Raw genomic sequence first — 24,863 nt, 5'->3', positions numbered from 1 at the left:
GGGTATTTCAGTCAGTGACTAATATCAGTATCAATCCCTGTCAGAGTTTTCTGCTTATGTTGTTTCAGCTTCCTTATACAAACTGGAACATGGTGTTGAATGGCAAATTATTCAGCTCCCTGTTTTTTAAATTGAATGATGAATCGTTGTGGTTTTATCTCGTATGTCTTATTTTTGGCTGAAACAGCAGGGTCAGCCCTTTAAACACAAAAGCCTGTGACTGACTGAGTCACTCAATGACTCACTGACTGAGTGATGAAGTTACACCACCCGTGTAGCCTTTCACACACAGTCCAGCTGTATACTGGGTTCTGACCTAGTCTTGTTCTTTTACTCTTTTATCATATATATATATATATATATATATATATATATATATGTTATGGACCATTCTGTGAGTCCAAAATAAAGTTTGAATTGAACTGATATTAGCTCACTGTGCACCACTAGCGGCTGACTCACACTGGACAATGAGTTCTTTTTGGTCATTCAAGCACACAAAATGACACACACACACACACACACACACACTTCAGGCTAAAGACATCATGTTCTCCTCAACTGAGTCACTTGAGTCAAATGAGTCCTTGTCAAAATCCATAAAAAGTCAGAAAATGAACATGTGCCTGTGTGTGTGTGTTTTTGTTCTTCATTTTTGTATGTTCACATACAGGATATACAGTATAATCACCAATCTAAACGTAGCCAAGCTATTAGATGTGTTTACAGTATGCCTGTGCGGTGTTGTGTTTTCCGTGTCTGTGTGTAAGCACAATGTTCATGAGCCATAGCATCACCTCCTGCTTCGGCTCTGGCTACAACTAGTGCAGTGCGGACACCTGGGGAGCCAGATCAATGCTGGAGCTTTCACAATGAGTGAAAAAGGAAACAACTCTCTATGGCCCATAAGACTTTGTGCACTAGAATGATTTTCCATTTCTGGGAGCCAGGCTCAACCCACAACAGCCTAAAAAAAAAAAAAAAAAAAAAAAAAAAGATCCAGGCATTTCAGATGCCGTTAAACATCCCTCAGTGCAGCACAGAACGAGCTCAGAAAGCCTTCTGAAAACAACAGAACAAAGTGATATTGGAAAAGCCAGAAGGAGGGGGTGATATATTTAACTGCCAGCAGAACAGTGCAGCACAGCCGCCTGTTCTCTTTTGGGAGAAAATGTGTGTGCATATGTGTGTGTGTGTGTGTGTGTGTGTGGCACAGACTTAGCTTTAGGGAAACCTCATAGTTGTTTTATAATGTGCCCACTATTGCTGCAAGATTCACTAGAGTAAAGTTTTCTTTGTTTCCATGTCACACTAAATACTTTGAAATGCAGATCGCAAGCATCGCAAACAAATGCACCAATCACAACCACATCATCCATTTTTTTTTTTTACAACTTCAACTAACCATATAGATTGTTTCAAATAATATCCTAATGCTTGTCAATTAATAGAAAATCCTTTTTTTTTTAATAAAAGCACCATTATTGGTTTTATTTCTCTAATTTTTTAAATCACGTTTTAAATAAAACTATGACTTCACTCTAGTGGTGCTCTTATTTTTTTTTTTTTTGGGACAGTGAACTATGCTGAGTGATGGTCTACAAACATCTCTCATGAAACGCAGCTTCTCTCTGTAATGAATACAATCCAGTGTGACTACCGGCTACATGCATGTGTCCAGACAATGCTGCAACCACACGCACAACGGCCACACTGTTCTAGTCATGGTGGAAACATGCTGTACCGGGAAGCTTGACTGAGCCAGCAGGGCTAACAAAGTCTCCACTGTGTGTGTGTGTATGTATGTGTGTGAGAGAGAGAGAGAGAGAGAGAGAGAGAGAGAGAGAGAGAGTGTGAGTGTGAGTGTTGGCCTTCTAAAAACACTCTGCTGTCCATACTGGCGCAGTGCTGCAGGTGTGGGCAGTCAGCAATTTTGTTTTGGCCTTTAATGCTGTGTACAGCTTGGCACCATATTGCTGCATAGTACAAACCCCGCTAGGCTGAACTTAACAACAAATGCTTCTCTTTCCAAGAGGAAATTGGAGTACATAAACAACTCGAGAACAAGAATTATTTCTACACCAGTAAAGGTCTGACTGCAACGTTATAACAGACACTGCTCTGACACTATAAATCTTTTTTTTTGAGGACTGAAGGTGTAAAATTTTACAGCAAGGAAAATAAACCAAAGTTTGTGTAACAGAAATGTGATTTTCCTTCCTTCTTATCCTTCCTGTCATCTTGCAACCCATCAGATTGATCTCGTGACCCCTGCATAAAACATTTCTACGCCGTACATAAAGAAAATATGAACAAACAGAGAGTCAGTGACACACACACACACACATGCGGACGTCTCATCCCCGTGTTTATCACTGCGGCTCCAGGCTCCAGCTCCTCTCTCAGGGTGAAACTGAGGGGATTATTGATTGTTGCCATTTAGGCCGACACAGGTCTGGTCTGGCCATTAGCTTGCTATCCTCCCTGCCATTGACTGAGCACAAACCACTCTCCTCCATCACAAAAGGCACTAGGTACCCAGCTGAGTGAACGCACTTCCACTACAATAGGAATGACAGCGATGTCACTCTTCATTCCCTCGATCTTTTCTTTGTCTCCATTATGTCCTCTAGCATCTTTTCATCTTTCTCTCTCGTGCTCTTATTTCTATCTTCTTCAATTAGCCTGTCTATTACTATTTGTATCTCTTTCTTTCTACCGCTAACTTTTCCAACATGGCTTCTCTTGTTAAACACTTGACCTCTGTCTGGCAGTGTTTTTGTCTCAAGTGTCTGCCTGTGTCACCCCTGTGTCCTTTGTTTCCTTCTGGGTGTCCGCTCGCTCAACTCTTTCTCTCTCTCTTGTCTAAATTCTGCAGAGTCAGACATCTTGTCTGGTCAAGCTCACAGAGGTCTGGAGTAACCCCAGCACAAAAGTTGGTTTGAAAAATGGTTGTTAAAGTTTGAACCAGTAAAATTAGGGAGATTTTTTTTTTTTTTTTTTGGTAACCAAACCACAAGTTTGAGCCGGAGGTAGAAACTTGGAATTGGAAAACCAAAATAGAAAAAGCAGCAAATCCTCACATCTGAGAAGCTGGAAACAAACACGTTTGGCTTTTTTGGTTGATAAACATCAAAAAGAAATTCATTGATTATCAGAATTGTTTGATGATTAGTTTGCTGCTCCAGACCTCTGTGAGCTTGACCAAACCAAAATCTAACTATGCAAGATTAGTCCGCTCCTTCCAACTTCTTTCCTCTCCTAATCCCTGTCTTTCTCTTCACGTCTCCTTGCGCCTTAGCGGAGCATCCAGCAGCAAACTAATTTCCTTTCCCTGAAGCCTAGCCGTTCTCATCGAGCCCGTCTCCCCTCCACCTCCCTCCTCTAGCTCTTTGTCAATCTTTCACCCTAATCTCCATAATGCAGTCTCTGGCAGGAGCTGCTGTATGTGCTTTGTCCGGGGCCTGGGCTGTGGCTCTGGGATGATGAGCAGGTAGCTATGGGCCCTCTCTCTACTGGTAATTGCAGCCGAGGCAGACGGTGCACAGCATGAGGGCGAGGCATGCACGCACACACACACACACACACACATACACACACACAAAGCCGAGCACAAGAGACTGTCTCACTCAGTCAGAGGTTGAAGGAAATGTCAAGAATGGTCACTCTTTGCCTCGAGAATACCTCCATCCCTTCTTCAAACGCTCTTGAAGTGTCAGTCTGCAGTCAGATACAAGTATAGCATATTATAGATACTCTTGTGCTTAATATTATGTTTCTTTACCTATACCTTTTTTATGACTCTGGCTTGTTTTCAGTCTTTTCTCCTATAGTAGTGTCAACACCAAGCCCACAAATAAAGCTATTTAGACCTTGTTTTATCCACTTTCCGGCGCTAATGTTCACACGCTCAAAATGTGGGTATTATTCACCTAAGTGTGGAAAGTTTTACCTTTACCCACACATCAGGCAGGCCACCCCGCTGGCCACATATAGCTTGCGCATCGTTACTACCTGCTACGAGGCACCTGCAGGGAAATGAATGAATGGAAGCACGGAGGAGGGCATCAGTTTAGCGGCCGCTGCGGGGGGGTGTTTATAGCACCTGGCAAGCTACCCGACACTGCACAATAAGAAGCCTGGCTACTAGCTTTTTTTTATTGCTTGTATCGAATTACCATGTGCCAAGCTGAACTCTACAGTTACAGCAGCCGGAGGTAAAAAACACAATAATGGTAACCAAAAGGGATCGGAGGTGAGAGACGGAGAGAGAAAGGAAAGTGAGAACGTGAAATCTGGTGGGAGGAAGAGAAACACAATGAGAGTGAGACGGAAGGGGGAAAGGATGAGAGAATGAAGCAGCGGGGAACATCTTGACCATATGATGAAGAATCTGGCAGAGAGAACGGTGTAGTGGAACAGGGGGGAGGAAGAGGGCGGATTAATGGGATCCGTAAAAAGATAAGTGGGCTGAAGCCTCTTGCCAATATCAGTGTGTCACCATCGCACTCAAATGTGTTGCTACAACTTTCTATAATACATGCCGCGGGTAATGAGAGACCATGTCATCCATTCAGTCTAATTTCCATTTTACAGCCCTTTGATAGGAGGAATCAGAGAGTGCAGAGACTTTATCGCCCTGGGCCTCGGTGTATATGTGTGTGTGTGTGTGTGTGTGTGTGTCCACTTCTGCCTGTACCCGTGTGTGTCATCTAGCACTTTGATGTGCTCCTGTTGATGAACCGGACCGTATAAAAACCAATGGAAAATTTAATAGCAGCCATTGACAGTGCTGCCAATGTTCCAATTGAGTAAAGTGGTTATTTCCACTTCTACAGTCATGCATATCTGACACAGTAATCTTTGGTCAGAGCATGTGATAATCCTGCATTTATGTGCTCGACTGAACCTGCTGCACCGATATGGAAAAAAAAAAAGGTTATTCGGGGTCTTTGTATTATCATAATAACGCTGTCTGTTTTCCAGCTTTTGCCAGCGCTTTTGTTTTTGCAAAATCTGCAGTTGAAATGCTGTGGAGGACAAACACTGTGGGATTCATTTTTGACAGGAACGTTTACCTTTTGTAGAGGTCAGAAGTCAGCGTCAGTCACAGTGCAGCATCCCTGGAGCTGATAGAGTTGAAGTTTATTGCTCAACAACACTTCAGCATAGTTGACATCTGGGTTTTTGAATGAAACATGAGCTGTGTGGTGATTCTATGCCTACCTACAAGTGCTGTTAAGAATAGAATGTGTCCTTATAATGCAGTGCATTGTTTGGCAAATTGAAATGTACTTTGCCGTTTTGAAGAGAGAGGAAGAGGCGTCGACAATCTATCAAAGTGTAAACCTGTATTTCAAGTTTTCAACTTTTAAGTGTTTGAACTTGTAGAGAAAGCAGGAGAACTTTATTCCATACAACAGGGGAGATTAGGTTCAACTATGAGTTTTTTTTCATTTTTTCATTAAAAATTCATTAAAATTCATTAAAAATTCAGTTCTGGTTGATTTATTAGAATTCATTTCAGCACCGTGCGCTGGTCAAATAGTGATAACAAGGTTATGTTCGCTGGGATTTTCATGAGTCTTGTATTTATTTTGTTATCTACAGTTCATTTGTGAAGAATTACAGAAAAGTTCAGTCGTAAAATATTAATGTCAAAGTTTCATCAGGATACGTTTACTGGACTATACATTTGCTGGAGGGCTGGATTTGGCTCAAGGTTGCTTTTTTGCATACCACTGCTATAAGATGATGTTTTGGCAACATTGAGATTGAATTAAGTTTAATTTTTAACTACAACTTGTTCAGACTCATTCATTTGGACAGACAAAATAATATAATTGCATGATTTTGTTCAAGATCAATAAACAATAATCCTAAAGTATTGCCCAGCCCTTTCTTGTAGTTATTATGTTTGTTATGTTTTCTCTACTGCTGCAAAGTGCCACTTTTTCTTTACTCTCTAGCAGCTGAGAAGAGCTCTTCCATTTCCATATTGCACTCTGGGACCGTAATGTCCATAAACACCACACTTGAAATAGAGTGATTTTACTTTGCACGCTGGTATCTTTAATAGTACCTCATGTTTTTATTTTGTTTTTCACGCTGTAAAGACACATATTCAAAACAAATTTGTGTAAAGTATGCTTACATGATGCTCTGTCTTATCTCCTGAAATATTCAAATTGAAACATAACACTCACGTTTCACATAGCTGAGGTCTCTAGTTTGGCTCTCTTGGGATCCGAGCCAAACCCTAATGCCTGGCTGATAGTACTGTCAGTGAACACATGGTTACACACACTTGCAGGGTCCAACTAATTGGCAGACCATTACTTCCTTTCTATGCCTTCTAATACTACAAATCTATCTGACTTCATCGTAATGTTGGCGGCGCTCTACATGAAAAACCGACATGATCAATGGTTACTATAAACATAATATTCTGATTTAACTCAAAGAGGAGTCCATCTGTCTGCTTTTTTTTTTTAAATATTTTTATTTTTGGAATAATATGCCAGCCAGTGAAGCTTCCTGTCAACAAACAGAGGATTCATTTTATGTGATACACTCTGCCATTTGGTAACTCCCATGATTTAATCATGGTTTTTGAAAAGCAGCTTATTGTGATGATCCTGCGAAGCTACCTCAACATTCTGTGCTCTGTGTGCCAACCGTCTCCTAAAATAATGTCTCCCCAAGGTGCTGAGCTCACTGTTAAAGACCAATTAAATGAAGGTTTGTGAAATTATCTTCAATTTGAGAGCAAATAGGGTTATTATTACATAATCCAAGACGTATACACTGGAATGCACATTTAGATTTGTGCAATAGGTGATACAATGAGTGTGATTTATGAGCATAGTGGGTTTGCCTTTCAGCTCCATATGAGAGTAATCCCTATGCAATGAAAAAATGATTGAGGACGGACTCCCTTTTTTGGTGATTTTCTCCTTTTTTTCATGCCAGTGATTCCTCAGAGAATGTACCTGTCCATCACAGCCCTGCCTGTGGGGCCTCAGAGGGAGGAATCATGGGAGGAGAAATAATGAGAGCTCACACCGGCTGCAAGGAATTTAGAGACTCTCGCTCTGTGGGGGCTCTTCCTCCTTATCCCCCTACTTTAGTCCTGCGGCACTCCAAAGACAAGCCCCTAACAACAGGGACACGCCCTCCAGTGACCACTGACATACAACCCGAAGGCGCGAGACAGTCGCGATCGCACCTCGGCAGCCTTTTGGCTACTCCGCACTGCACAACACTGAGCTGAGAGACTTCAAAGACCCGGGTTGAGTACTGAGCTCGGGCTGAATCGCATTGTCTCTATCTATCAGTTTGTCTAGCAGCACATAGTAACATTCACTGCCACCCAAAACAAAAGAGGCCAATTATTTCCACAATAGGATTCACACTGCACCGAGCTTCAAGTTCAATACACGGTTTTTATACAGCTCATCACTTTTCACTTTTATTCTCTCTCTTCTGGTGGATTTTAATAGCACTGTTGTGCAATCCCGTCAGAGGGAAAATGGTACTAAAATAAAGAGGAGAGAGAAAAAAGAAATAAAGACAGAGCAGTCATTGTGAGCAAAATGTCTCCGCTGATTGGAGAAGGTACTGCTTCCTCTGTTTCAACTGTAGAACAGTTGTAGTACAGTGGACTGATAGAACAGAACAGAAACACATTGGAGACAAAGACATGGACATTATTCATGATGGTAATTAGGCCTGTCATGATAATTATGTAATCAACTTATCGTACAATATACGGACATGACCTCCATCATTTTTGTTGACCTCGATATTGCCCATTGTGTTTACATGTATGTTTGTTTACATAAGAATGTCACCAACATTTTAGCCAACATGATGCCAGAATAAGCAGCATAACTTACTGTGTGTGTTCTATTAGAGTCAAATAATCTGTCTACCTGTTTCAGCAGGTTTTTTCCAGAAGGGTTCAGCATTTTGATGAATCCAGTTTTTTGCTACTGCTGTTAAAATTTTTAAAAAAGAGGAAGAGGCAGCATATGAGGCCCGCTCTTCCTCAGCCTCCACATCACAAGCAGATCTCCCACACTCTGCATTAGCAGCTAATAGGCTATTCACGTCACATTGGATAAGTAGTTGGTGCCATTCCTCACTGTGGACGTGCCAAGTGGGGAATGTGCAAGCGTGCGGCACCGGTCATATGGCATTAACTGTAAATAACTTTGTCCCAGCTTGTGATGGCGGGTTGGCGTTTTTAACAGAGGTGCAGCGCATACCCTCCGATCCACCCACCCCCATGTCACCCCGGTCAGTAAGCAGCTCGAGGGTGAGCCACTACCCCCTCCCAAACCCACTGAAAGTCACCACTATTACTGCCCGGCCACTTCCGTGGTTACATGGCGGAGGGAGCTGTGTGCAAGCAATCCTGACTAACCTTACAGCTCAGGGAAAAGATTTTTTCCACATTCTTATTCCAATGACTGAATATTCTTTAGAATTAAAAGTTCATTGCTCTTTGAAAGGGTGGACTTGCATTATTATGCTATTATATTATCATTCCATCAGCAGAACTTAAAATGACAATAATATTGTTTATCACTATTATTTCTGGGACAATATATTCCCCAACAAAAGTAGTTATCATGACAGATCTAATGGTTATCATGATTTAGCATCTCATAAAACAAGAAACTATCATATTCATGTAATTTAAGAGACTTTCACTTTACCTTGAAATGATGAAAAAAGGTAAAGCATTTCCATTTGAGATATGAACATGGTGAATACAATGTAAGGATAAAGATGTATCATGATTATGATACACAAATATCAAAATTCTGCAATAAAAATAATGCAATTAAGAAATAGTTTTTCATTAGTAGGAGATCCTAAGTCCTATTTCAATACATAAGAGACTGCGAAAACTGCTCCGTTTTTTTGTTTAGGAATGCAATACATCTCCATAGAGCGCGATATAATGTAACAAAAAAGTCAAACAACAGTACAGGTGGGCAAGAAACAGCTGGAGGGGATCCAGATGGCACTAAGATTTCATCCACATGACAAATTTCAGGTCATCTGGAGCTCGAGCTTTTGCCTCATACGTCACGCGAACCGGAGTGCGATATGGAACGTCTAGTCCAAAGAGAAATAGATACCATCATCAAACCATCACATCTCCACACCTAGAGGCCACAGCAAAACGCCTCCCGACAGTCAGCATCCCCCGATCCCAGCGCGAACGCAGACCGTATCCCGGACAACAACCTATTGCTCAGCAACCACCTGTTTCTGTGGGTATCACCGTAACGAGCTGCAGGAATAATGAGCTTGTGGGAGAGAGAGAGAGAGAGATGGAAGGGGGTCTAAACACAGGGAGGGGGAGGAAGTTCCCATTTATAATTCATGTCAGGAGAATTATCATCAGCACTGTGGCATTTGGAATGAATTATTGATTATGTCTTGGAAGCTTTATGTAAAAACTTGCAGTTGGGGGGGGTCGTGATGGACAGAGCGTGAAGTAAGAGGGCACAGGGATAGAAGACGCTCAGCCACATCCTGAGGAGACAGCAGGGTGTGTTTTAACAGAAGGGTATGGAGATGAATTCTCTCTAAGGGGAGTGAAGGGTGTAATCTTGGATGAAGGGATGGTGGTTGGTTGATAGGCAGTGGTTGAGGAGGCATTCAGATCCTTTATGGAAGTAAGAGCAGCAGTGCCACGATGTTAGTCAGTAAAACTTCTGCATTACATTACTGATACTGTACATGTAAGCAGGTGAGGTGATCCACTTCCACAATGAGCCATGAAGAAGTAGTATAAGCTAGAATCAAATTGTATTTAAGTATAGTACTTCAATGCAGTTACTTTTCACCATTGGGGATAATAAAGAACATGGTGATGTCATACCCTCTTTGTTGATAATATAAGGAGGATGCTCCATCAACCTGTTCTAAAAAAACATCCTCACTTCAAGCTCATAATACTCAAGAGGCTACTGTAGGTAACTGTGAATCATTGCTTTAAAAATCCTCTTGTGCAGTGCTGAGGATGTGGTCAGTAATGGAGGGGGGTGCGCTGACCTGAGTGAGCGACCCCGCTGCTTGACCCTTCGGCCTCCCTCCATCACTTAGCGCACTCTCCCCAGCCTGAACATGACAGGCATGAATCACTACCTTTTCTGCAGGTATTCTTTTTCATTCCAACAGGGTGAATCGATATCAACACCAGCATACAATACATGCGGTGAGAGAGTCAGAATGAATGGATATACAGTAGCACAGCAGCTTTATATAATGTGGCTTGTCAATGAAGTATGCAGGTTTCTCAAATATTCCTTTGTAACTTTAGATTTTCTCTCTCTATAAACGAACGGAGACTTATTCAACAGCGTGGAAGTAATCCAGTTAACTGTTGTCTGTATACCCATGGTTACAGAGCAAAGGAGCACTGTTAATAGCTAATGCAGCATGACTCTCAATGGTGCAGATTTGCCAAAATGAACCGAAAAAACCCTCAGGTGTAGCCTGCAGCTAACTCACAAACTCCACAGCAAACTGAATGTTCCTTTGAATCCCCCAAAGCACAATGAAAACTTTAGTCTGAAAATTCAAATGTATTCATCACAAATGGAAATAATAAAAACAACAGAAATCTATTAATATTTACTATTTGCTTTAAAGGTGGCAAAGGATTTGAAAGGTTGAATGTATTTAGCATGTTTGTGAGTGTTCACAAAGTGACAACAACTGAGCGCAGGGCTAGGCTGAGGGCTGAGGTCAAAACCTACTTCAGTAAATAGCATTCAGGCAGGAGGCCCAACAGTGGCTGAGGCACGTTCCAGATGTTAGTAGCACTGGGCGTGGATGCTAAGCAACTAGCTATTTTCAGCCACAGAGCGCAGGAAGGAAATGAAAGAAGCAGAGTTCAGTGTGTGTGCGGGATTCAGAGCGGCAGAGAGGGTAATCAAACACTGCCGTCCAATGGCAATCACGCCGTCCTGACACAATGGTGGCTCGCCTGCCGCTGGCTTAGTCTTATCACAACATACTCACACTGAGAGTGGGTGTGAGATGAATGAGTTGGGAGAGGAGGACAGTGAGGAAGCGGAAGAGATGGATGGGGGAAGTGAGAGGGAAAGAAAAGCAGCTGAAAAAAAAAAAAAAGGAAAAAAAGGGAGCAGTTGGTGCAAATTAAATCAAGGGACCTCTGTTTCCTTCACATTACCACTCTCCATCTGTTTCAAGGTGTGTTTTGTGTATTCCATGTTACAATAAGCTGCAGCGGGTTGTGATGCAGAGCAAAGTCCTGAAATATGTTGAAATAAAACCTCAGTTGTTCACTTATCATGCAAATCTATAATAAAGCAAAAAAAAATAATTACCGCTTCAATTTCTCAGTTAAAACAATTAAGCTGTGAAGTGAAAGTTCACATACATTTCCAAATCATTGAGTCTGCTGGAAAAATTAGCCTGCTGCCACCTGAATCACCTCTGCCAAGTGATGGCTGTTTCACATAAACAATGCACTCACATTAAGGCTCCTATTTCCATTCAAATGCGGCACAAAAAATAAAAATCCATTCACCTTGACTCTGTACCATCAAGTCAATGAGCATCACTTGGATGGGTCCGACACTTCGCGAGTCAGTCAGTCATGACTCGGAAGCTGTTAAGATGAGATAGGAATTGATGCGAACAACGCTGTCTACATTCCAAATAAATGACTCTATTCCATTAAATGAAGACGGCAAATCTGTCAGAAAGCTTCCTTCCTTCACTGCTCTCCAGTCACAGACGGAAAATTACCAAACTGTTGATAGATGGTTAACAGGTGCAGGCTAATTATGCTAATTATGGCAACAGCCAAATAAACTGATTGCCATGTTCATTTAAATGACAGCAATGTTCCTTTGGTGGCTAATTAAAATAGGTTGGGAGAAAGGAAACGAGGCGGCTGGGTTCGGATGGAGGGAGGTGTTTAAATAAAAGCGTTCTCTGGGGTCTACTGTAATAAGCTGTATTTCATTGGTTTAATGATGTCATAATGAATTTCTAATGATGGGGGATGGGTTAGGGTGCGATGGAGTGAAGTACTTGTGATAAAGTATGTGCATGAAACCGTACGGACAGTTTCCACCACTGCGAAAAGTAATCGGAACAAGGGAGCACTAGCTCATGTTTGTATGTGGCAAAGGGTATCCCTGGTTGAAATGAGTTGAGCAATGAAAATTAAAATCAGTAGAGGACATCAAGTAGGGCATGTGGTCCATTTGTTTCAATGCTAGCCCCGCTGCAAACAGATGGGGGAGGTTTTGAAGGGGCAATTACTTTTTTTTGTAGCTTTGTGCAGTTGGCCCCAGCCTCCATTTGCTTGTAACCCGGGAAAAGGCATCATTAGAGGGAAAGAAGGCAATAAGAGGCCAAGGGAGATGAACTCTGGGGCCCCTGGTAGCCACTATGGAGGTATGAAAGGTGGATAGGGGCTGATTAATGTTTATAAAGGCAGCTGCTATCAGAAACCCCTCTCCCTTCCCTCTCTTCCCCACAGCCCCTCTGTTTTAAATCTACTCTTCCAGAGATTAAAAATCTACAGTTTCGGCTTTATCTTCGCAAACACAGCTACTTGTTTTCTAAAGGAGAGCCACTAGGGACATAGCTCAAGTTCCACCTCTTCTTCCATTACGAAGTCTCTCCTGCTTCTCTCTTTTATTCTCTGTAATTGCTGTTACTTCAATTTCAAACTGATGAAACCACCGTTATGGCAACCCAATCTATCTTAAGAAAACCTGATATTCTAGTCACAATGCAAGAGTGAGAACCAGGGTATAAATTCAAGCAAAGACTGTCAGTTGAAGTGACTTTGCATTGATGGATCATACCAGTTGCATCCAGAGTGAGTGTCTGACTGCACCACAACCCAAACGCCTACTCTCCACTCTTTACATGGTTGATGGTTAAGCTTTAGATTCAGAAAGCAATGAAAATGTTATAACGTCCAGGTTCAATCAACAGAAAATCCAATCAGATCTGTAAAAAATGAAAAATAAGCTCCATTCATGGATTTGTTTTTGCAGCTGTTCATAGGTTTACAAAATGTTGATCTTAGTCATTCTTTAAAATGGGTTTTTAAAAAGGTGGATTTTTAGATAGCGCTCAGTTGAAAAGATCTGATGTAGGTTTCTTTCATTAAAATTTGCACAAGCGCCAAAGCTGGTTCACTTTTCAACGAGACGTAAGTTGTATAAATGCTTTTGCTGAGCATTTCTATTTTGTCCTTGTGTAATGTGAAAACAAAGGAGTGATGACAAATGATATGGAAAGAAGAGATGGATGATAGCGTACTGTGATATACTGTATATGACGGAATTTAGGATTTCCAATGTTTGCCATCGGATGTGCACACAAAGACGCTTTTGTGTGAAGGCAACAAAAGAGGAAAAAGCCCATCCAGTGATAAGAAAAACAAAGAACTGAACTGCAGAAATAAAACAGCCCCCTTTTCCCTCACTATTTAAATGTATGCCACATTAGTAGGGATCTACTCAATTCAATATATTATAATGTGATGTTTGGCCTTAATGGGAAATCAATGGTGAGACAAGCCCGCCACCGCTGAGACCATACAAAAGCAATTTCCAAATTGACATATGGAGGGCCACTGTGATTGATTCTGACTGCTGTTGGGTTTTAATACCGTTCACTGAGAGCTCATTGACTCTCACACATCGTCTTGTGGTTCATCTACAAACTGCCAAATGAGCCCTTGTCTCCTTTTTCTCCTCTCTCATCTTTTTTTCTCCATCTTTCATTCAGCCCTTCTTCTTTTCTCAGCCCGACTCAGGGAGAGTGGATACATTGAATCAGATTAGATATGTTAAGATAAATGAGCAGATGACTTTTCGCAAATACATCCTCTCCATCACAGCGAGAGGTATTACGGTTTATGTGGATCCCACCTGTTCGGAGTAATCCCCGCTGCTGGAATTCTGCATGTTCCTTCAATCAACTGAAAAGCTACAGTATTAACATTCCCACTGCACCAATTCTGACGCAACGGCATCAGCTGTCATCATCAGTTTAATGACATCATACTATCCTCATTGTTTGTTTTAACAGTCTGCTAACCTAGAGAGAAGCTACCCCGCCCTCTCACCCCTCTGTAGCCACATACAAACACACACTGCAGTCAAAGAGATTAGGAAGTATATAGAGAAACAATTCACTTTCGGAAGCTGTAGCTGAAACCAACAAGGTATGCCGATCATGGATTACCAGCCAATCCCTAATCCCCCTCCCTATCATCCAGCTCTTTTTCTAGGAGCTTTAAAAAAAAAAACCAAAAAAACCAAAAGATGTTAACCTTGTAACCCATTTTTTTTGCAGGAATATGTAGTTTTCTACTGATACATCCATGCATCTGCGCATTTTCCACCAGCTATCCATCTGTCTGGATCACAGAGGCAACAGACTGAACAAAATACCCAGATGTGTTTCTCCAGTGAACCACTCCAACGACCCCGAGACATTCCCAGTCCAGTCGGGATAAGTGATTCATCCCCCTAGAGTTTTCTGGTTCTATGTTGGGCACGTCCAACTGGTTAAAAAAAAAAACGTGCCTGGACTATTACCAAAGCAAAGCATCCACGAGGCATCCTGATCAAACGCTGAACCACCTCAACTGGTTGCTTTAAATGTGAATAAGCAGTGATTCTACTCTGATCTCCTCCCAAATGTCTGAGCTCAAAGAGTGTGAAGACAGGCACAGCTGACCTTCTGGCCACATCTCTAAGCAGCCGCTTCAACAAGTAAGATTTTGAACGTAGCTCACTAAGATTCCACTTCCCTATCCTCTCACAGGATAAAATTTTTAAAAAGGACCTTGCAGGCAGAGGCCTTACGTATACCTATTGAATAAATGCAATAATCCACTTGAATATCCCGTAAAAAACTCTCCATAAAGCTGATATGATGTGCGAGCGAGTCTGAGCCAAGACACACACATGCATACTGTATTCTCACAGCAGACTGTTAAAAAGCAGACTTGAGTTTAACTCCAGTCGCTGACATGAGATGAGATCGTTGACCCTGAAGCGTTACACCTCATGCTCATCTGAGCTCTCTACTCCATATTGAAGTTAATGTAACTGACAGATTTGACTTTGAACTACTTTTAAACCCCAGTAAATCACATGGGCATGTAGCTGCAAAGACAACTTGGGGATACAGTCTTTGCATGCACTCTGCCACACACACACACACACACATATTTTTCAAAGCAAAACAAAACAAGAGTCATAAAACTACAGTATGTGAGTCCATCTAAAAAGAAAAATCAGATCGCAAAAATATCACACGCCACGTCTTGGGTTTTCATCTGACAACAGAAGGACATAACTCCTAAATGATACCATCAGGGACACAAGCAGCATCACGTCTCTGAGCACCTGCTGTAGATAGAACGTAGCCTTCAGGCAGCGAGCGCTTCTGAGCTGATGACAGTGTCAGTTCAAGTGCAGAGCATTTTAGAGGATGATACGGTAAGTAGAGCGTGATTTTTTTTTTTTTTTTTTAAGAACTCACCTTGCCGAAGTCCCGGACATCAAAGAGGTCAAAAGGGTCAAACAGCTCGCTGTTGCGCAGGCCGAACTTGTCGTGGCAAACCTTGAGAAATGTCCTGATGTTCTTCAAACACAAGAACTACAAAAGAGAGACAAAAGGGAAACAAAAATGGCATAAATATACTGAACTGAATACAAAATTCCAGCAACAGTGACAGTCTAAGCTGTTTTCTAATGGTGTGATTAAACAGCCAGATATATTTGCCCTTGAAAACATGTTCCACCAGTTTGTTTAATATCCTCTATCACCACAACAGTGTTTTTGTAAGTATTTAATTTCCTGGTTGATGATTGGCAGGCTCTCTATTTCATCCTCTCATGGTGTCTGAGCGATTATTCAGCACCAGAAGGTGAGCAGGCTGACTGCTGCTCCTGAGGCTGATGGGCTGCCTCTCTGATCCAGATAAGGAAAGCCACGGTGGGGCCTGTCTCCTGACATCAGAGCGCAGACGAGGTGTCCGCGGACAAGCCCGCCGGCAAAGACCCGTCCCCGGGTAAAGGCTGCCTGTTGGACTAAAATCCTGACTTCACACTAAAAGGTCACAGGTCACAAAATCTGCCATGTTCCATGGAAATGTCTCTAAGAAAAACACTGAAGCTCTGGCATTTAGTGAAGGCTTTTAAATGATAACAATAGGTTCTTATGAAAAGGAACACAAGCGTATCTCTTCTGGGTATTTAGAGATTCTGATAAGGTGATACAGAACAAAAAGGGCTGCCAAGTAAGTAATTAATGATATTTCTGTTTTCTGTTTTCCTTTCAGTACAGATAAGTGCGGTTTACAAGTCACAATCAAAAAAAGTGCACAGCATTCCCTTTATTAATCTCTGCATTTGCCATCAACAAAGGTTTAAACTAATATGTATAATGTGCAGTGTTTAAAGCAGGTCTGAGTACCTATAAACTAAAGCATGACGGATAAAATATATTAGATATTAGATTATTGCATATCGGTACCAGTGGTTACTGCCCATTCATGCAAATAAAGCATATTTGAACTTAAGACTGGTAGCCTATGCAGGGGAAACTAATAATCTGAGTAATAATTACTCTCTGCTCACAGATATTGATGGTCTTCCCCTAAAATATCACATCACACAAATAAACCCTGAGGTCTGAAATAAGTGCACAGGAATATTGAAATATTAATGATAAGCATAACCGCCTGCCATATCCCACCTTTCTGTGTATGAAGAACACATTACCTAGCATGCAAATCCAGATGCTGCTCAGATATTCCCTTTCATTCCTCTGTGTGCGAGCGATACGAAGTGATGGCCGCGGAGGCAGAATGTACACACAAAAGAGATATGAGTGAGAGATCCTATGAGGAGCAAAATGGGTTGCCTGTTTCTGTTGAAAGCTTTGACAACATTCAACCTTGTAAATCGCTGTTGCATAAAAACTAGTGAAACAACCGTCAGCCTCGGTAGCCGCGCTTCACGTCGGGTAAACGTTAGCGTGTGTTCCAAGGTAACAATGGCAGCACCGGTAGGTATTCAGGTGTAGTGAGATGCGCTCCTCAGGTATTGAAAAGCGCACGATTGTTCCCATTTAAACTGTGCTGAAGCTTGATAGTGCTTCCTGTTGCTACGACTGACCATGAGAGAGATCATCTGCATCAGCCTGCTGTACTAATTAGCTTTCACGCTTTGGATAAACACTAAAAAAAAAACAAACTCACTGTTACACACCCGACTCATTTTTCAGATAAAAAGCACAGTTTCATCTGATATGGTTTCCTGATATTTTGTGGTATTTCAGTCGACCTCTCCTGGCCACACCTGAGAGCCCTGCTGACTCATTCTCATTCATGTGTGCACATCTGTTCAGTCCTAGTGTCATGGGTGTGAACCCCATAAGAGAGCGGCACTGGCCAGTGAAAAGAAATGCGATTGGCTGGCTAGCCAAAGTGACATTTGCAGTTCAGCAGCGAAGGTTATCGTGCCTGCAAATCCTCACGTGCAGTGGGGGGGAGAGGGGGGGTGTAGTGAGGCTTGGAGGGGGGAGCTTATTTTCCCAGCCCAGATATGAAAAGGTAACATTTGCTGGAGTGGTTTGGAGACCAGAGAGGAGAGAGAGAGAGAGGCTCTGCAGATATGGATCAGGAGGCTGAAGATGTGTCTGACATTCTAATGTATGTTTGGCGATAAGAGAAGCAGGGTAGAGGTAGAGAGAATTGCTATGATCTCAGTGGAGAAAAATACAGCATTTCTTGTGGAGTGGGGGAGTGTGAGTGTGCACCTGGGAATAAACAGGTTGCGGTCATCTCCTAACGCTGAGGCTGCCTTCAACACAATCCATTTGGAATTACCTCACTGTGGTCTGCAACACTCCCTCTAATTTCTAATTTCTCTAATTCTCCCTCTATTATCTCTAATTTCTCCCTCTAATGTCATTGTAATTTGAATTCCTTTTGGCTCATTAGTGTTGTTTAAACAAAATAAGCGAGCTAAATATGTCACCTTGGTCTCTGAGAACTATATACTGAACGATTAATCAAAAAAAAAAAAACTCCCACTTCTGGTTTTAAGACTAAAACATGGCAATAAAAGTAAATTGCAAGTGGAGACAGCTCGCAGGTGTTTGTTCCCTTTTGGCAATTTCATTATTAGTTTTTTGTGTCACCCGAGACTCTTTAAAGTCTGTAAAACCACAATCCTTTTTTTCACCTGTGTCGCTCAACAAAACACTGCAGAACAGAGGTGACAACACAAATTATTTGTATAAAGACATCTTCCCACACAGGACCAGCAAAAAAAAACCAAAAAAAACATGCATGTAGACACAGAAAAATGCTTGTGTGTACATTTGTGAGCACACGCATCACTTCTGGCTCACTTAATACTTTGACAGGCTCCTAAAAACTTGTGATTCACAATGCTTTCAGTCCCAAAAAGCAAATGCAGTGTTCATCAGATCAAATCCCTTTAGGGTGGAGAGAGATGAAAATGGAAGGTCAGGGAGAGATGGAGAGTGAATGAGGAGAAGGGGAGGGATATATGGGGAAGTTAAAAAGATGGAGAGAGATCGCCTGCAGGTGGTCTCAGCTGTAGGATGGCAGTAGAATTTTTTTACAAGGTGGCTTGTGTGCTCCACTGGAGCGACAGCTCTGATTTTGACTTCTCAGTCAAGAGCAAACAACGCTTAAAAGAGGGAGACATGTTGTCAGGAAGGCGGGGAAGAGGAGAGAGTGCAGAGAAGGAAGGAGGCAGGTAACAAAGACCTGTCACACCCCTGACAAGCCCCTCTACCATATCACTACGCTACATCACACAGAGAATAATGCATTATTCCTCTGGGAGGGTGGCCCTTATCTGCACAGACTCCTACATGCTCATATCATAAGGAGATACAAATTAAAGCTTCCTCATAAAACCTGAACAACAGCGAATCAAAGCCACGGGATGCAGGAAGAGTGTGCGGATGTGGATGTTCGAGGAAGACGGAAAGGCGGGTTGTTTTTGCCAAAACTGCAGGTCTTTGGTGTTGGGAGAAGAGGGGAGGTTGAAAAGGAGAAAGCCAAGAGTGAATGTAACCCATGGGGGAGAAATAGCAAGAGGAGGAAGCTGTTTGTACGGCTGGAAACCGTAAACTGGAACCAGAGGGAACGGTTTCAGAATCACAAGAACTGATCTGATCAAAACATGTTTGCTGGATCAATTATCTGCGATCAGTTCATAGGTATGATGCACACTGTGTCCTTACTGTAGTGCCGTGCTGTTCATGAGCTCAGCTTGGAGGAAAAGGATGTGTGTTATTGTGTGTTTCCACATCAGAGATCAGTGATGGCAAAACCACACTGAAGTTCAAAAGTATAAGAATATGTCAAATGCATTATGAGCCTGTGAAGTTCTTTTAACACATCCGATATGATAAAGCACCGACACAGAGAAAACAACAGGTTCACATGAAGTTGCCTACAGTATTGTTCTTGTAAATCAGGCAGTTTATGTGAAAAAGGGAAAGCCAATAGGATCAATAAGCCAGTCCTAATGTCTGTCTGACCCTGCTAGCACTAGCTGGATAACGGGACAAACACAGAACCGCAGCAAGCTGGTCAGACAAAACAATTCTGCAAATCAAGACATGTTCACAAGCACTAAGGCGTGGCCTCTGGATATGGTTGCAGATAGGAGTATTTTTGTATTTGGCTCAGGAAATGAAAATTTTCTCATTGCCTTGGGGAATTTTTGAAAATAAATTAGAACATCACAAATAGAAAGGAGCATGTTGTTTTTGGTATTTTTAAAAGTTATTTCCCCAGTAGTAGGAGAAATATTACATCACTATTACAGGTGATTTTTGAAGAAGAGAAATAATTAAGAAAAAAGAGCAATTACAGCCAGTTTTTACTGCCTGGTAATGAGAACGTCAAACAACAGATCAGATTCACGTCTACAGCAAGACCCAAACAAAGAAGATGTCTTCAGCTCTGGCAGACAAAATCAGTAAAGAACAGTCTACTGGGGGTTAAGATTATTGAGAAAGTAAACATGCTTCAATGTTCACCATGGTGTTGCTCTTTATCCACATTTCTGTCTCCCCTAACCACCGCTGCTGCTTCTTCTTCTTTTTTCTCTGCTAAAAGTGTTTGTGCAGCACAAGCAGTAACACCTAGAAACACCAAAAATTAGCAGGCGGGTTCCAAATTCCATCCTCTACTCAGACACATATAATGACACTCACTGACCTCAAGGTGATGCTGCAACAATCAAATTTACATTTTTACAATTATCTCAAAAACAACTATTTCATCATTTTAATCTCCCAAGTCTTCTGCATCTGGTCTCAATTTTTCACAATTTACTTGGACCCTGATCACGGCTGCTTGCAGCTATGTTACATTTAGAAATCATTTAAGTGAGGAGATGAGAATTTAAGCCAGCGCACAAGATGTGAGTCAGAGAGGAGATCAGATACTCAGACAGCCAGACTGAAGATTGGAGTCAATGAAAGAGACTGATGCCTGTCTGGGAGCTGTGAGGCAGCCACATATTCGTTGCCGTACACACACACATGCATGCACACACACATAAAAATAACCTCTTGTTGTGTCTAGGGTGGTGAATCATTCCGCACCTTCAGAACAACAGGAAAGGAGCTCTCAGCAGGTGAGAGAGCAGCAACAAGACAGCCTCCTCTCCACAGGAGCCTACATGACCACAAAAAAAAAGGCTGGCTGAGCTGTTTCCGCCAGTCGATACACACGCATGCCTACGCTGAGGCGCACGCATATATGCCAGGTATAGGTGATGATGGATCTCATAAACTCTGGGGCTTGGTTAATGATCTCACAGCTGGAGGTGTTGATTGCTTTCTGGTATGGAGAGATTTATGCCTGCCAGCGATAAGCCTTTCAAAATAAACCTCATCCAAATGCTTCAGTTTGCAGTGTGGAAAATGTCCATTAAACGGGTCTGACAAAGTCTCACTAAAGCTTACGTTTGTTTAAAAAAAAAAAAAAAAAAAGAAGAAAAAGCTCACACTGTTGTAAAGATGCAAAGCGCAGCAGTGTGTACAGCAGACACCTTGAAAATATGGACTGCCAGACCTTCAAAGCAGCCTGATGTAGATATCGAGTCCACTTCTAATCTTGAGCTTTGATTTTGTATCCTACAAGCCACCAACAGGTGTAACCAATAGGAATGAGCGTTCCATCCATCCCTGTCAGTCTGTGATCTATTCTATTTAAAACATGAAACATGGATCAATCCAGCTGTTTTTTCAAGAGCGCAGATTTCCTCGTCTATGATCTTTGATTTCTCTTATTTGATATCAATACCTACTTTGATGAACGTTTGAGTCTGAAGGGCTGCACACAGGATGAGGGTGGAAAAATATATGTTTGCAAACAATGTCCAATAATGTGTTTTGGCCTCTTTACCAGGTTATTAAGTGTTTAGGTGGCATGTGCCAGGTGACACCCAGAGGGGATTAATGAGCGCTGGGGGCCTCCTCCCACCTACATCCACGTCACCCAGATGTTAGAGTCAGTGAGGAGAAAGGCCCTGCTCCTGCAAATTAGAGGAGGGGACACTGCATGAATAATTCATTGCAATAGTATGCAAATGTGTTAATCTTATCCTATTACCCCTAAAAGCCTGTAAGCAGGCATGGATTGACCACACTTTCAAATCTGGTACAACCCTCAGCAGACGAGGCAGAACTGCTTCGTTAGCGGGGTGGCTCATGTTAAAATATGGAAGTTAAAAAGGCTAAGTACAGTTTTTAGTGAGGTTAATCTCCATTACAAAAGAAGATAATTCTTCTCAGAGCATAGACTCTGAAGGGAGAAAAGTCACCGGGATTGTAGAGCATGACTACATAATTAAATCAAGTCTCCCTTCACCTTTACACCGGCCACTCATAAAAACACATGCACACATTCTAATTGCATGTAGCCTGAGATAAGAAGCACACAGCATGAGGGAAGAAAGCGTTTACATGACATCAGTAACATGCTCGCCACACGGCTACACACACACACGGACACACACACACACACACACACACGGACAAATATTAGGTCATTCGTGAGAAAAGAGAAGCAGTGATCCTGAAGCTGAAACTAAAAAGGAGACCCTTTCCTTGGAAAGAAAAAGCTTTTGCGTAGGGGAGGGGCGGGTAGGGGGAGTGAAACAGAATGGTGAAAAGAAAGAGAAGCGATATGTCTTCAAGGTATTACTCTTTCCTCTCACTACTGGAGCGGAAGCAACCACAGCCAGGAACAAAGAATCTGCTCGCATGGATAAAATTGAGAGAAAGAGGAGAAGGGGCAGTTTTTTAGCTTGTGGGATGCTTTAAAATGCCAGCCGGTAGTGCTGAGCAGTGTATTTATCATCTGTTATATATTTCACATCATTAGATTTTGTTTCAATACTACTAATGGATATAGATTTATATTACAAAGCAATTAGTAAGTCAGATTTTTCTAGAATTCGAAACATTTCAGAATGAAAGGGTAGGGCACCACAATAAAGTTTTGATACTGATACCAAAACAGAAATTTCTTTTGTCTTTGAAACATTTAGACCTACTTCATCACCCAAAAACTAGATCCATCCTGACTATGATATCATCAATACAGTCAAATCATGAGTAGCTCAGCTAACAATAGCCCAGCTCCTGCACCCACTCCGTCCCCCGCCCCGGTCAGAGAGGATGCTGACGGCGACAGAGATGCTGCCTCTTCCGCTGCAACTTCGAACGAAAACGTCGACCGTGGTGAGCACTTTTGAATAGCAGGACCTTTAAATTATGTTAATAACATATGTCATGGCTCAACATTACCATTTGGCCATGACAACGTATGCCAAAGGCAAATGTATGCACTTTGGCAGCAGGGGGGGGGGTTGGGGTGTTGGGTGTCTGGCTCTGAAATAGGCTACAGACAATCCAGGCAGACAGCTACAGATATATACAGCCACATCATGTAGCTTATATTCACACATTAGGCCTGTGTAGGACCAGTAATATTTGCAAACTGCCCCTTGATAAATAATGTTAATGCTGATGAATAAGGAATAGTTCATTCAAAATGCAGTCAATGAAGTCAAGCAGCAGAAATTAAGTGACAACGTGCAAATACTACAGGCCTGTTTTTGGGTGAACTAAACACGCAAGAGTAGTCGTACACATCACTGTTTATAACACAGGGTGTTTATCTTTTGCTTGGTGGGCCGCTTTAAGAAGATATTTTTCTCCAGGTACCACCTAACCACTGACTGTGTGTGATAAAAGTGGAAGTGTATGTGTGTGTGTGTCCATGTCAGCTTCAGACTGAGCTTTCTGATGCAGAGAGGAAGAAGAGCAGGTTAAAAGACAAAAGCAAACAAAAAGCATTCACTATTATCATCTTCATTCTACCTGACCTGATTCTTCTATTTCCTCTGACCTTAAACATGTTTTGTTTTTTGTTTTTTTCTTTCTCTCTCTTTTCTCAGTGGATCAGTAATAATTCATAAAGCTTCTTTCCTCTGAAGTGGTAAAAAACATCACACAGGATTTCTACTTTTGTTTCTGCTGTTTTTGTTTTGTACGATACAGGCTTCACCTTTGCATGACCGGCTCTGTCTCCATTTGCACCGAGAGTTAGCACGAGACTCTATAATAAATATCATCATCATTCGCCTGGATGCCCTGGTGGCTGTCCTGCGTTTCCTTCCTAGATTGTTGCACGAGCCTCGAATAGTCTATATAGACAGAGGATACTGTGTTGTTTTCTTGTCTGTTTGTTTTTCTTGATGCAGCTATTGTTTAAACCATTTTACTCCAGGTCTGAAAAGAGGTCAAGCATTATAAAATCCAAAAATCTAACAAGCCAAGATGCTAAAAAAAACATCTCGGTGCATAATGCAGTCCTCCAGGTTCAATCCACTCTTCATGTAAATACGTGTCTGTGTTGTATCTAAGCAACAGGCCATGCTGCGGAGACTCAGGAGAGGAGTGTGTGTTTGAGGCACTTCCACTCAGGCTTAGCTGCAGACTCATGGCTTGATGAATGTGAGAAGGAGGTCCGCCGAGAATCCCAGACACCCATGGATCAATGGTCAGGTAATTTATGACATCAGACCAAGGAGAGGAAGACTGCATCTATCTTTTCTCCTGGTGAGTTTTCCTCACAGCTTAAAGCTTATTGTGGTGATTTAGATCCCCCGTTGAGATGCGTTACCTTTCACTTCTTCCCTCACAAAACAAACGTGAGCGTCATACACATAAGTTAAATGTTACATACATAAAGATCTTAACTGTAGCGAGCAAAGCCACGTTCACAGCTCATTAAGTCTCAGGGTTTCATATAATCGTTGGCAGAGCTGTGTTAGCTTGAGGCTCATACACACACGGCAGAAGAACTAACGAGGAATTGAAACCTGAACAGATTTACGTGTTTTGACACAGCAGAGTTACAATAACATTAGCAGTCACTTAACACTTACAAATTCATATTATATGGCTTAATCAAAAGGACTGATACGTCTCTGACTCCAAACCAAATTGTGCTTATACATGAAAAAGCTGAAATGACAAATCCTGAGAAGAGATAAATCCTGTAGTTTTATGTGAGCCCTGAATATACAGAAAGCCTCTGTAGCCCTGTCCTCTTTCTGAATGTGTGTAGATGACAGTCTTCTGATTAGTCTGATAGTCACTATTGATGAATTAGATTTCTTTTGTCAATTCTTCCAATTTTATAGTCATCTCAAGAACTTATTTCTGAAAAGAACTTGATGATAATAGCCTTATACTTT

General features: G+C 41.9%; 1 protein-coding gene across 6 annotated transcripts in view; it reads right to left on the bottom strand.

The window, feature by feature from the left end:
* The window catches only part of vav2 (vav 2 guanine nucleotide exchange factor), a 179,906-nt gene that overhangs the window by 113,254 nt on the left and 41,789 nt on the right, over positions 1-24,863 (bottom strand). For all 6 annotated transcript variants that reach the window (XM_067573821.1, XM_067573823.1, XM_067573822.1 and 3 more), the window contains exon 2: positions 15,574-15,690. In XM_067573821.1, the coding sequence (XP_067429922.1) occupies positions 15,574-15,690 (117 nt within the window). The remainder of the gene's footprint in view (positions 1-15,573; positions 15,691-24,863) is intronic.

The sequence above is a fragment of the Thunnus thynnus genome, chromosome 19 (genome assembly GCF_963924715.1).
Source record: "Thunnus thynnus chromosome 19, fThuThy2.1, whole genome shotgun sequence".
Taxonomy (NCBI): domain Eukaryota; kingdom Metazoa; phylum Chordata; class Actinopteri; order Scombriformes; family Scombridae; genus Thunnus; species Thunnus thynnus.
The sequence above is the reverse complement of the archived record's forward strand: the minus strand, read 5'-3'. Positions and strand labels throughout refer to the sequence as shown.